Source organism: Lithobates pipiens, unplaced genomic scaffold (assembly GCF_037356315.1).
Source record: "Lithobates pipiens isolate NorthernLeopardFrog02 unplaced genomic scaffold, aLitPip1_a1.2 Scaffold_35, whole genome shotgun sequence".
NCBI lineage: Eukaryota > Metazoa > Chordata > Amphibia > Anura > Ranidae > Lithobates > Lithobates pipiens.
Window position 1 is genome coordinate 9,796,491 of NW_027507811.1, and position 11,686 is coordinate 9,808,176.

The following is an 11,686-nucleotide window of genomic DNA, read 5'->3' on the forward strand; positions in this document are numbered from 1 at the left end:
TATGAGGGGCTCCCACCATCCCTGTGCTGTGCTGACTTCCTCCTGGGGCTGCTTATTATGAGGGGCTCCCACCATCCCTGTGCTATGCTCATTATGAGGGGCTCCCACCATCAATGTGCTGTGCTGACTTCCTCCTGGGGCTGCTTATTATGAGGGGCTCCCACCATCCCTGTGCTGTGCTGACTTCCTCCTGGGGCTGTACCTCTGCTGTGCATATTATGAGGGGCTCCCACCATCCCTGTGCTATGCTCATTATGAGGGGCTCCCACCATCCCTGTGCTGTGCTGACTTCATCCTGGGGCTGCTTACGGTGCAGGTGTCAGTGCTGTATATCACGGCTCTGGGGACCCTGATGTAAATGGGATAGCATTGGGGAACCTGATGTAAAGTAGGTGATTCTGCAGACCCTGATGTAAAATGGGTGATTCTGCGGACCCTGATGTAAGGCAGTGGCTCTGAAGACTTTGAGGTAAATGGGGTAACTCTGGGGACCCTGATGTAAGTAGGAGGCTCTGGGGACCCTAATGTAAATGGGTTGGCTCGGGGGAACCTGATGTAATGGTGATGGCTCTGGTGACCCTACTGTAAAGGGGAGGCTCTGGAGACCCTAAAGTAAGGGGGGATGCTGAAGTAGGGAGGAGTGGCTCTGGGTACCCTGGTGTACGATGGGTAGCTCTGGGGTCCCTGATGTAAGGATGAGGGCTCTGTTGTAAGAGGAGACTCTTGGGACCTTGAAGTAACTAGAAGGGGGGACCGATGAATGGGGGGATTCTGGGGACCCTGATTTAATGAAGTGACTCTGGGGACCCTGGTGTAGGGGGAGGGGGGCTTTGGAGACCCTGATGTAAAGGGGGTGATTCTGGGGACCCTGATGTAAGGGGGTAGCTTTGAAGACTTTTATGTAAAGGTGTTAACTCTGGGGACACTGATGTAAAGAGGATGGCTCTAGGGTCTCGAATGTACAGAAACTTGTGCGGGAACTTATAATGTAGAAAGAGGACTCTGATGTAAGGGGAACTATGATAGGATGTAAGGGGGGATCTGATGTGAACAGTTGGAATGCACAAAGGGGGTAAAGTTGGCTTATAACCAAAGGGGATTGGATAATCACTGATTGGTACTAGGGGCGGACACAGAAGTGTCACAGGTCTTGCAAAGCAACATGGGAAGGTTTTTTATCATATAATTATAGAGAGTTTTTTTCAATTAAGCAACTTTTGCCTATTTTGCAAATCAAAAGCTAACAGGAATTTGGCAAAAATCCGTAATTTCACTTTAAAATCCACTGAACCAAAATCCCTCATCCCGAGCAGAAATATATTTCTATTCCCTCTCGGTGGGAGTGGAGATGACCCCATCTATAAGGACATACGGTACATACACACACCGCACAAGGCCGTGTTCACACTACCAGATGTTTCTCGGGGGCTGCAGTTCCTCTGAGCTGCACAAGGTGGTGATCTCACTTCTACCCAGACAGGAAGTCTCTATGGTAGACAGGAAGTGATGTCAGGTACAGACAGGAAGTTCCGGGTGAGAGGTGAGTCAGACCGAAGCCGAGAGAAGACATGAAGTGCTGTACGGAGCACAAAGGACTTTCCATGTGGGAGGAATAGTAGGGAAGACATCATTTAACCTGGCAGCAGAGGAGGTAATAAGATATTTGATCATAGATCTTATCATTGTCTATTATTTGGAACCAAATTTCTCTGTCCCGTGTTGCCCTTTCGATATACTTGTTTATGTACGCAAAGTGTTTTTGTCGCTCTCGGTATTTCATCGGATTTTAGATCATTTGACGTATTGAACTGAAATACTAAAATATATGAAAAAACGTCAAACCCAAATAAAAGTTTTCCCTGTACGAAGCTCCAATGTCATCTGAAGTCTTCTTCAGAAACCGACACGAACGGGGAGTGCCGATCTCCTGGTCCTCAACAGAGCTCTGAGATTCCATCTCTTTGGCCTTCATGTCACTACAGGACATGGTAGGGGGACAGAGTAGTGGGGTTGAGGTCATCGGGCTTGGAAACCACAGGGAGGGCACCAGAACATCAACACTCTGGGAAGAGTTGGTTTCTGAGGAACACGTCATCCAGCATTTGGTCTTCATCAGAGTGGATACAAGTACAGCAAAAGAAAAAAAAGAGCACACTGGCCTCCAGAAACATGTCTAGGAACCATGCCCACCACAGATTGTCCCCCAGGCAGGGCTTTTTCTGTCAGAGAATAGGTGTAGGTACTCCCTATTCCGAGTCATTCCCTTGACCTACTCCTTGAATGCAAAACCAAGTATGATGTTGTGGTGCTAAGCAATTTGCTAATGAAAACATGGAAAGCAGTAAAATAGATCCCCTGCAGCCAGCAACAAGAGAACCCCCCCCCCCCCTTGCAAAAATAGACCTCTAGACCTCCACCTGTAACAATTGATCTGTCATCATCCAAAGACCCCTTCCTCAACAGTAGATCCCTCCCAGCAATGATTGCCCCCCCCCCCAGAAAAAAATCCACCACCAGCAACAATTGATCCCCTGAAACAATAGACCCCCACCCCCTGAACCAATAGACCTCCACCAGTAACAATTGATCTGCCATCATCCGAAGACCCTTCCCTCAACCGTAGATTTCTCCTAGCAATGATTGCCCTCCCCCCAGTTACATAAGACCCCTCCAGAAAAAAATACCCCACCAGCAACAAATGACCCCCTGAAACAATAGATCCCCCCTTCCCCCAGCGACAATATATTCCAAAAACAATAAATCTCCCAGCAGCCAGCATCAGGAAACCCTTCTTTCCAGAGTAGATCCCTTCCAGCAACAAAATCCCCCCACCAGTGACAAAAGACCCCCAGTAATAATAGACCCCTCCCAGCAATAATTTCCCCCTCAGCAACATAAGATCCCCCAGCAGCAAAATCCCCTACCAGCAACAATAGACCCCCCCCCCAGCGACAATAGATCCCAGGGACAATAGATCCTCAGTAGCAAATATCCATAAACCCACCAGCACACCCCTTGCCAGTACATACATTCAGTGCTGGAGGTGCCGAAACTGCATTCCCACTGAAAAAAATGCCCTGCCCCCCAGGTACCCAGGCAGCCAATTAGTAAAGGCTGATCAAAGGCTTTGCCCTTTATCAGGAGTACAGAGTGATGACTCGGGGCAAGTAGCAGATACTAACAGCTACCACTACCTAAAAAGAACAACAGTGTCTCTAATAGCTGCACAGTACTATCTATGTAAACGATGATAAAAAATGTTCTAGAGGTCACCATGAACTTGATGTGATGGAGCTGCTGACAGGAGAGGTGAGGAGGATTCTGGGAATTCTGGGACATTATCCAGTAACAGACAAGGGATGTGTCTGGATGGTGACTGTATCATTGTGTGTGTCAGGTTCCTATAAGGTGTCAGGATGTCACTGTCTATTTCTCTATGGAGGAGTGGGAGTATTTAGAAGGACACAAGGATCTCTACAAGGACGTCATGATGGACACACATGAAGATGATGACAACGTACCACATGATCAGGTAGATAATGAACAATTATTGGTGGTTATGATTATTATACAAGCATATGTGTCACAATGAATGTTGTATTATATATTCAGAGTGCAAACATCATGGATAATAATATTGGTATTAATGAAGAGGAAGATGAGGAGAATGGTGTGGTGGAGGAACCTTCATATGGACACAAGGATATTACCGAGACACCTAATAACAGAAACCCACCAGAGAGATGCTCCAGTCCTCCTCTGTATTCCCGGGATTCCACACAGGAAGGTCACACCATCCCCCACCATCATCAGGTAGATGAGGAACAATCACTGATAGTATCATTAGGATCTGTACATTATCTGCATTGTTACCATTGATGTGATTATTTTATTATATGTTTAGAGTGGAAACCTTGGAGATTCTAAAGTTGATGCTCAAGAAGAGTTTAAAATGGCGGATGAGCAGTATAGAGCGATGAAGGAGTTTTTTGAAGGAAACGCGGATCTGTATAAGGATTTCATGATGGGGCCACATAATACCAGAAACCCACCAGAGAGATGCTCCAGTCCTCCTCTGTATTCCCGGGATTCCACACAGGAAGGTCACACCATCCCCCACCATCATCAGGTAGATGAGGAACAATCACTGATAGTATCATTAGGATCTGTACATTATCTGCATTGTTACCATTGATGTCATTTTTATTATATATTCAGAGTGGAAACCTGAGAGATCCTACATTTGAGCTTAACGAAGAGATAAAAGAGGAGGGTGATCAGGACGGGGTGATGGAGGAGTCACAGTTTCCAATTGGACACGAAGATCTGCAACAGGACACCACGGTGGAGTCATCCAGCCACAGAGACCCAACAGAGAGTCCAAGACATTCCACACAGGAAGATCACAACTACGCAAGACTTTATCAGGTAGATGATGAATGATATTTTGGTAGTTATGATTTATACACAAGCATGTTTCCTTGTAGAAGATTCTAGACCACTGTGTGCTTGACAATATCATCTGAGTCTATTGAACCCATATATGTGGCGAAAAGATGAAAGTGCTAAATAGTTTACATTTCAGGATATACAGAGATATATGCCATTTTCATCATTAATGCAAAGAAGCTGGTTAACATATGACACACCCCTCATTAATATCAGCCAAACCCACTTATCTCACCCTCTGGATCTCCAAAACTCTACATTTCCAGAATACAGTCCCATTATTCAGACATACCAGGCTCACTTGGAGCAAGATGGGGATGGGCGAAGGGTTTAGCCCGGGCATGAGTTCAGGCAGAACATTGGCAGGTCGCCGAACCACCGAGTTATCGGGGATTTCATCCAGCCGAATGACCACAGTGCACCGCGCCGACATGCAGTGCACTGAAAGCCCTGATTGGCTGAAGCAATGAAAGCTTTGGCCAGTCCCAAATTTAACTTTTTCTCTGTTAAGGTAAATTCTTATCTCTCTAAACAGAGCTCTGATGTCTGCTGAAGTCTTCTTCAGATGTCGACAAGACCGGGGAGTTCCGATCCCCTCCTGTTTCTTCCACAGAGCTCTGTGGTTCCTCGTTAATCTCTGGCATGATATAGGGACAGAGTAGTGGAATTGAGATCAATGATTGGTATAGGGACAGGTTAGTAGGGGTGTTGAATATAACGTTTAGGTCCCATAGACTTCATTGGGGTTCGTCATTCGGTTCCGAACTTTCGCAATGTTCGAAAGTTCTGTTGCAAACCGAACAGGGGGTCTGTTAAGGTTTATTCTGCTTAGACCTGGACAATCGGTGGGAAATTCTCTCCGAGCTCTGGGAAACATTCAAATCAACACGATGAACACAAGATTATAGTTTCAATGAATGTACCTTTTATACCGGATATGGACAGTGTAGTTCTACAGTTCCACCAGTTTTGATGGGTTTCATATTCTCTTGCTGGTTGAGGCTTGGTGTTCTTTCAGGTGGAGTCACCCCCCTTGGCAGTGATCTCTTCTGTCCAGGTCTGAGCGTCAGGTTGATTCTCTGTGGCCTTCCATTGGTCATTGGCAGCTTCCCCTGTTTTGTAGGGTGCTTTGTCCTATCTGGTTCAGATTTGGGGGTTATTCTTTCTGATGCCGCGTACACACGATCGGAATTCCGGCCAGAAAAGGACCGATGAGAGCTTTTCATCGGAAAATGCGACCGTGTGTACGCTCCATCGGAATTTAGCTGTCCGAATTTCCTTCCGCCAGCCAAAAATTTATAGCATATTCTCAATTTTCCAGATAGATCGGTAATTCCGATCGTGTGTATGGAATTCCGATATGCCAAAATTCACGCATGCTCAGATTCAACTATGAGACAGAAGCTACTGGCTATTGAAATTCCTTTTTCTAGTCACGTCACCACGTTATAAATGATCGGAATTTGATGTAACCGTGTGTAGGCAAGACAGCTTGAGCCGAATTCCGTCAGAATTCCGTCAGGAAAACCTTCAGAGCTTTTTCCGACGAGAATTCCGATCGTGTGTACGCGGCATGAGAGTTTTCAGTCTCTTTTGAACCTACCACTGGCTGTTGTCCACCCCCTTAGTTGCCTTTGTTGGGCTTCTTTTGGATGTTCTGATTGTATCAAAAATTCCCGTGTCCCTCAAGGGACACGAAAGAGAAAATATTTGTTTTATACTTCCTATAACATCTGGTTCTTGGCGTCCATTGAGGGACAGAGGTCCCAAAGCTTTGTGTTTATTTTGCTCTCGCTTTTCCACAAAACGAATGGACACTGAATAGAAAGGGGGGCTCCCTTACAATTTTTATGTTTGCAGGTGTCTCAACCTCCAGTGGGCAGCCGTAAAAACCTGACTGTGTTTCAATACAAAAAAATATGCAAAACCTTCTATTTTCTGCTATTCTGTTGGTTTAGGGTGAAGATCTGATAAATATTGAGGGTGACGTAGAAGAGACGTATGTGAGGGATGATCAGCAATATACGGAGGAGGCTGGAATGACGAGGACATTCATAGAGGAGGACACTCCTACAGAGATCAGCACAGGTGACCCATCATATATTCTTCTCTTATCTCTGCTCTGTTACTGCACACTGAGTAACATCTCACCAGAAGCCTAGGCCTATGGTCACAAGGCCAATATGTATTCTGCTATATATTTTTGGTAAAAAAAAAATCCCCAATAAGAGTAAATTGATTGGTTTACGCAAACTTTACAGCGTCTACAAACTATCGGATATATTTATGGAATTTTTTAGCAGGACTGCAATATTGCGGCGTACACTCAGACATTTTTGACACTTGGTCAGAACCAGTGACACTAATATAGTGATCAGTGCTAAAAGCATACACTGTCGCTATACTAATGACACTGGCAAGTAAAGGGATTAAACACCAGGGTGACCAAAGTGTTAACTGTGTGCCTAGCCAGTGTTTTTGTGTACTGCGTGAGGTGCTTTCACTAGGGGAAGAGAATAAATTGCATGGACACAAAATCCATCCATTTCCCCCCCCCCCCTCCTCCCCATCAGAATGACGAACTGCCTTGTTTACATAGACAGGTCTGCGCTCGGCGTTGTTTACCGACAATCAGCGGGTGCCAGAGGGCATTGAGTGCCTGCCACCTGCAGATTGGCTTCTGTTGTAAAGAAAAACAGCAGAAGCGATGCATGCGCGTCCCGGAAGTGCGGGATTACATATATATGCATAAGCCTGCGCAGAGCTGATGCCCTATAGAGGTAAACGTGCTATAAGGCAGTCGGAAAGTGTTTAACTAACCTGCTCATATTTATTGGTAATGGTTTTTATATTTTTTCCAGACCACACTGTGGAGAAACCTTCAAAGGATCGTCTGACTTTATCTCCAGGTTGGAAAATGGAAGATGATGACATCACAGGAGATTGTGGAGGAGAAAAGACAATGAGCTCAACTATGATTGGTGGACTTCACAGTGTGGATAGACCATGGAAACCCTCTGACCCTGAGCAACCTCGTACTGTGAGGGATGGTGCCGGAATTCAGGAGAAGACATTTCCCTGTCCTCAATGTGGGAAAAGTTTTAGCTCTGGTTTAGGTCTTTTTTTACATCATGGCACTCACAGGGAGGATGGACTTCATAACTGTTCTGAGTGTGGGAAATATTTTGCATATAAATCACATTTGGTCAGACATCAGAGAACCCACACTGGGGAGAAGCCATATTCCTGCCTTGAGTGTGAAAAATGTTTTCCAGTTAAAGCACAGTTGGTCAGACATCAGAAGTCTCACACGGGTGAGAAGCCACATTCTTGCCCTGAGTGTGGAAAATGTTTTAGACAGAAATCGGCACTTGTTGAACATCAAAGATCTCACACGGATGAGAAGCCGCATTCCTGCCCTGAATGTGGAAAATGTTTTATATATAAGTCAGCACTTGTTGTACATCAAAGATCTCACACTGGTGAGAAGCCACATTCCTGTCCTGAGTGTGGAAAAGGTTTTATAAGAAAATCAGAACTTGTTGTACATCAAAGATCTCACACAGGTGAGAAGCCGTATTCTTGCCCTGAGTGTGGAAAATGTTTTACACAGAAATCAGCGCTTGTTCTACATCAAAGATATCACATGGGTGAGAAGCCGTATTCTTGCCCTGAGTGTGGAAAATGTTTTACACAGAAATCAGCGCTTGTTCTACATCAAAGATATCACACGGGTGAAAAGCCGCATTCTTGCCCTGAGTGTGGAAAATGTTTTATAGAGAAATCAGAGCTTGTTGTGCATCAAAGATCTCACACGGGTGAGAAGCCGTTTTCCTGCCCTGAGTGTGAAAAATGTTTTACACGGAAATCAGTGCTTGTTCTACATCAAAGATGTCACACAGATGAGAAGCCGTATTCTTGCCCTGAGTGTGGAAAATGTTTTAGACGGAAATCAGCACTTGATGTACATCAAAGATCTCACACGGGTGAGAAGCCGTTTTCCTGCCCTGAGTGTGAAAAATGTTTTCCAGTTAAAGCACAGCTGGTCAGACATCAGAAGTCTCACACTGGTGAGAAGCCACATTCTTGCCCTGAGTGTGGAAAATGTTTTAGACAGAAATCAGCACTTGTTGTACATCAGAGATCTCACACGGGTGAGAAGCCACATTCCTGTCCTGAGTGTGGAAAAGGTTTTATAAGAAAATCAGAACTTTTTGTACATCAAAGATCTCACACAGGTGAGAAGCCGTATTCTTGCCCTGAGTGTGGAAAATGTTTTACACAGAAATCAGCGCTTGTTCTACATCAAAGATATCACACGGGTGAGAAGCCGTATTCTTGCCCTGAGTGTGGAAAAGGTTTTATACAGAAATCGGCACTTGATGTACATCAAAGATCTCACACGGGTGAAAAGCCGCATTCTTGCCCTGAGTGTGGAAAATGTTTTATAGAGAAATCAGAGCTTGTTGTGCATCAAAGATCTCACACGGGTGAGAAGCCGTTTTCCTGCCCTGAGTGTGAAAAATGTTTTACACGGAAATCAGTGCTTGTTCTACATCAAAGATGTCACACAGATGAGAAGCCGTATTCTTGCCCTGAGTGTGGAAAATGTTTTAGACAGAAATCAGCACTTGATGTACATCAAAGATCTCACACGGGTGAGAAGCCGTTTTCCTGCCCTGAGTGTGAAAAATGTTTTACACGGAAATCAGTGCTTGTTCTACATCAAAGATGTCACGCAGATGAGAAGCCGTATTCTTGCCCTGAGTGTGGAAAATGTTTTAGACGGAAATCAGCACTTGATGTACATCAAAGATCTCACACGGGTGAGAAGCCGTATTCCTGCCCTGAGTGTGGAAAATGTTTTTTTCAGAAATCAGAGCTTGTTGTGCATCAAAGATATCACACGGGTGAAAAGCCGCATTCTTGCCCTGAGTGTGGAAAATGTTTTTTCCAGAAATCAGAGCTTGTTGTGCATCAAAGATCTCACACGGGTGAGAAGCCGTATTCTTGCCCTGAGTGTGGAAAATGTTTTATACATAAATCAGCTCTTGTTTTACATCAAAGATCTCACACGGGTGAGAAGCCGTATTCTTGCCCTGAGTGTGGAAAATGTTTTACACATAAATCAGCACTTGTTGTACATCAAAGATCTCACACGGGTGAGAAGCCGCATTCCTGTCCTGAGTGTGGAAAAGGTTTTATACAGAAATCAGCTCTTGTTCTACATCAAAGATCTCACACAGGTGAGAAGCCGTATTCTTGCCCTGAGTGTGGAAAAGGTTTTACACATAAATCAGCACTTGTTGTACATCAAAGATCTCACACGGGTGAGAAGCCGCATTCCTGCCCTGAGTGTGGAAAATGTTTTATACATAAGTCAGCACTGTTTGTACATCAAAGATCTCACACAGGTGAGAAGCCACTTTCCTGCCCTGAGTGTGGAAAATGTTTTATACATAAATCAACACTTGTTGCACATCAAAGATCTCACAAAGGTGAGAAGCCGTATTCTTGCCCTTAGTGTGGAAACTGTTTTATACAGAAATCAGCGCTTGTTGTACATCAAAGATCTCACACGGTGAGAAGCCATATTGCTGTCCTGAGTGTGGGAAAAGTTTTTCATGTCATAAGAGACTGCACACAGGCGGTACGCTGTCAGAATGTTTATACTGAAATAATTAAACAGTTCTATATTTATGAATATAAGCAAGGATTTAAGATTAAGGTGATTCCTACTTGTTTCCGCAAAATCAACAAATAACTCAAATGAGTTTATTCACGCTAACCTGAAGACAAAAGGAACACAATAAAATGCAAAAATATATATATTTATTACTAAAAATCGGTGCAAAATAATATCAAAATGTAATTGGTAACAAACAAAGAATATGTATCAGTATTTCAATAATGTGGATAATATAGGTGTGGAGGAAATAACCACAGAATCTTATTTCAAAAACACCAATGTAGCAATACTTAGTAACTGCTTTGTAAGTAATTACCTAGCTCTCTAACTCTCTCAGCAGAATGTGAAAATAACAAGGTGTTGAGATCGACACGTGACCTTTCTCAGACAACAGACATTTGCAAGCTCAAATTACTTTAAACAGCACATGGACAAACTTGTTATGCCATGTACGGAGTTGGTGCTTTAACCAGAATTATATTTAAGGTAAAGATACATTTTAAATGAAATTGATATTTAAGCAGATATCATAACTAAGCCATTTACTAGAAACTGAAATTAGCCTCAAGATTATACAAATATGTGTATTTTTCTCTTTAAATCTCTTTAAACAGATCATACTGCAGTTAGAAATATTTCAATTTTATGCTACAAAGACTAAAATGGCCCAGTTAGGTATACGTTCAGCTTGATTTCGTACAGCTAAATAGAAGTTTTTACTTTACCAGAAATATCAAAATCTTTTTAAGAGATGTCAGCTGTATGTTTCGATGGACACCTTTCCCTTCCTTTAAGCCCCTTTCACACTGGGGCGGTGCGGGTGACGAAGGTAAAGTGCCGCTATTTTTAGCGGCGCTTTACCGGCGTTTTCACTGGAGTGAAAGGGGCCGTTTTTTTCAGGCGCTATTTTTAGTGCTGTAGCGCCTGAAAACCACCCCAGTGTGAAAGGGCCCTTATTTTTCCGTTATTCTCTCAATCCATTCTCAAACTCTCATTCCAGAAAGAAAATTAGGCGTGGATGTATTTTCAATGCCGTCAAATGACATGTTATTTACTATGTAACCATGGCACAACTCTCTTTTTCTTTTCTCTCTTCTGGTTTTTAACTTACCTGGATTTAACTAATTTTTTAACATACTAATTGAACTAATTTTTTAACATACCTGGATTTTTTTTCATCTTTTTAAATGTTTTTTTTAATTTTATGGCGTGCCTTCTTATGCATATCTTTATACGTGTATGAATGTGTGTACATGCGTGTGTGTGTACATACATGTGCATATTATCACTACAAGGTGTGTGAAATTTGGTGGCATACACATGGATCACCCTATATGTATTGCAGCTGATTCTCTTTTTTTGGATAATTGCCTGCGGTCAATTAAGACAATGGATGGAGCCTGTGATCTTTAGAACTACTGTTTCAAAGTTTTATATCTGTAACGTGGTTATGACTAAGGCCTTATAGGATGAAATGCGTCAACTGACTTAATCTGCGTTTGTTCACTGTGGCTATTCAATAAAATGAAGAAATTTTAAAAGCAACAA

The 11,686-nt window shown here is 43.4% G+C and overlaps 1 protein-coding gene across 1 annotated transcript; it reads left to right on the forward strand.

Moving 5' to 3' along the window:
* The first annotated feature begins 1,527 nt into the window (after positions 1-1,527).
* Positions 1,528-11,686, forward strand: LOC143955533 (uncharacterized). The gene is made up of 7 exons (XM_077465580.1): positions 1,528-1,651; positions 3,398-3,532; positions 3,613-3,813; positions 3,905-4,129; positions 4,219-4,428; positions 6,408-6,537; positions 7,311-11,686. The coding sequence occupies exons 2-7, from the start codon at positions 3,437-3,439 to the stop codon at positions 9,971-9,973; spliced, it is 3,525 nt and encodes a 1,174-aa protein (XP_077321706.1). The 5' UTR covers positions 1,528-1,651; positions 3,398-3,436; the 3' UTR covers positions 9,974-11,686.

What these genes read in the sequence shown, in the direction of transcription:
- LOC143955533 (XM_077465580.1), top strand. Translation starts at nt 3,437, where the DNA reads ATGGAGGAGTGGGAGTATTTAGAAGGACACAAGGATCTCTACAAGGAC. An exon ending in ACAACGTACCACATGATCAG is followed by an intron (nt 3,533 to 3,612) that starts GTAGATAATGAA and finishes TTATATATTCAG; the next exon opens with AGTGCAAACATCATGGATAA. An exon ending in CCATCCCCCACCATCATCAG is followed by an intron (nt 3,814 to 3,904) that starts GTAGATGAGGAA and finishes TTATATGTTTAG; the next exon opens with AGTGGAAACCTTGGAGATTC.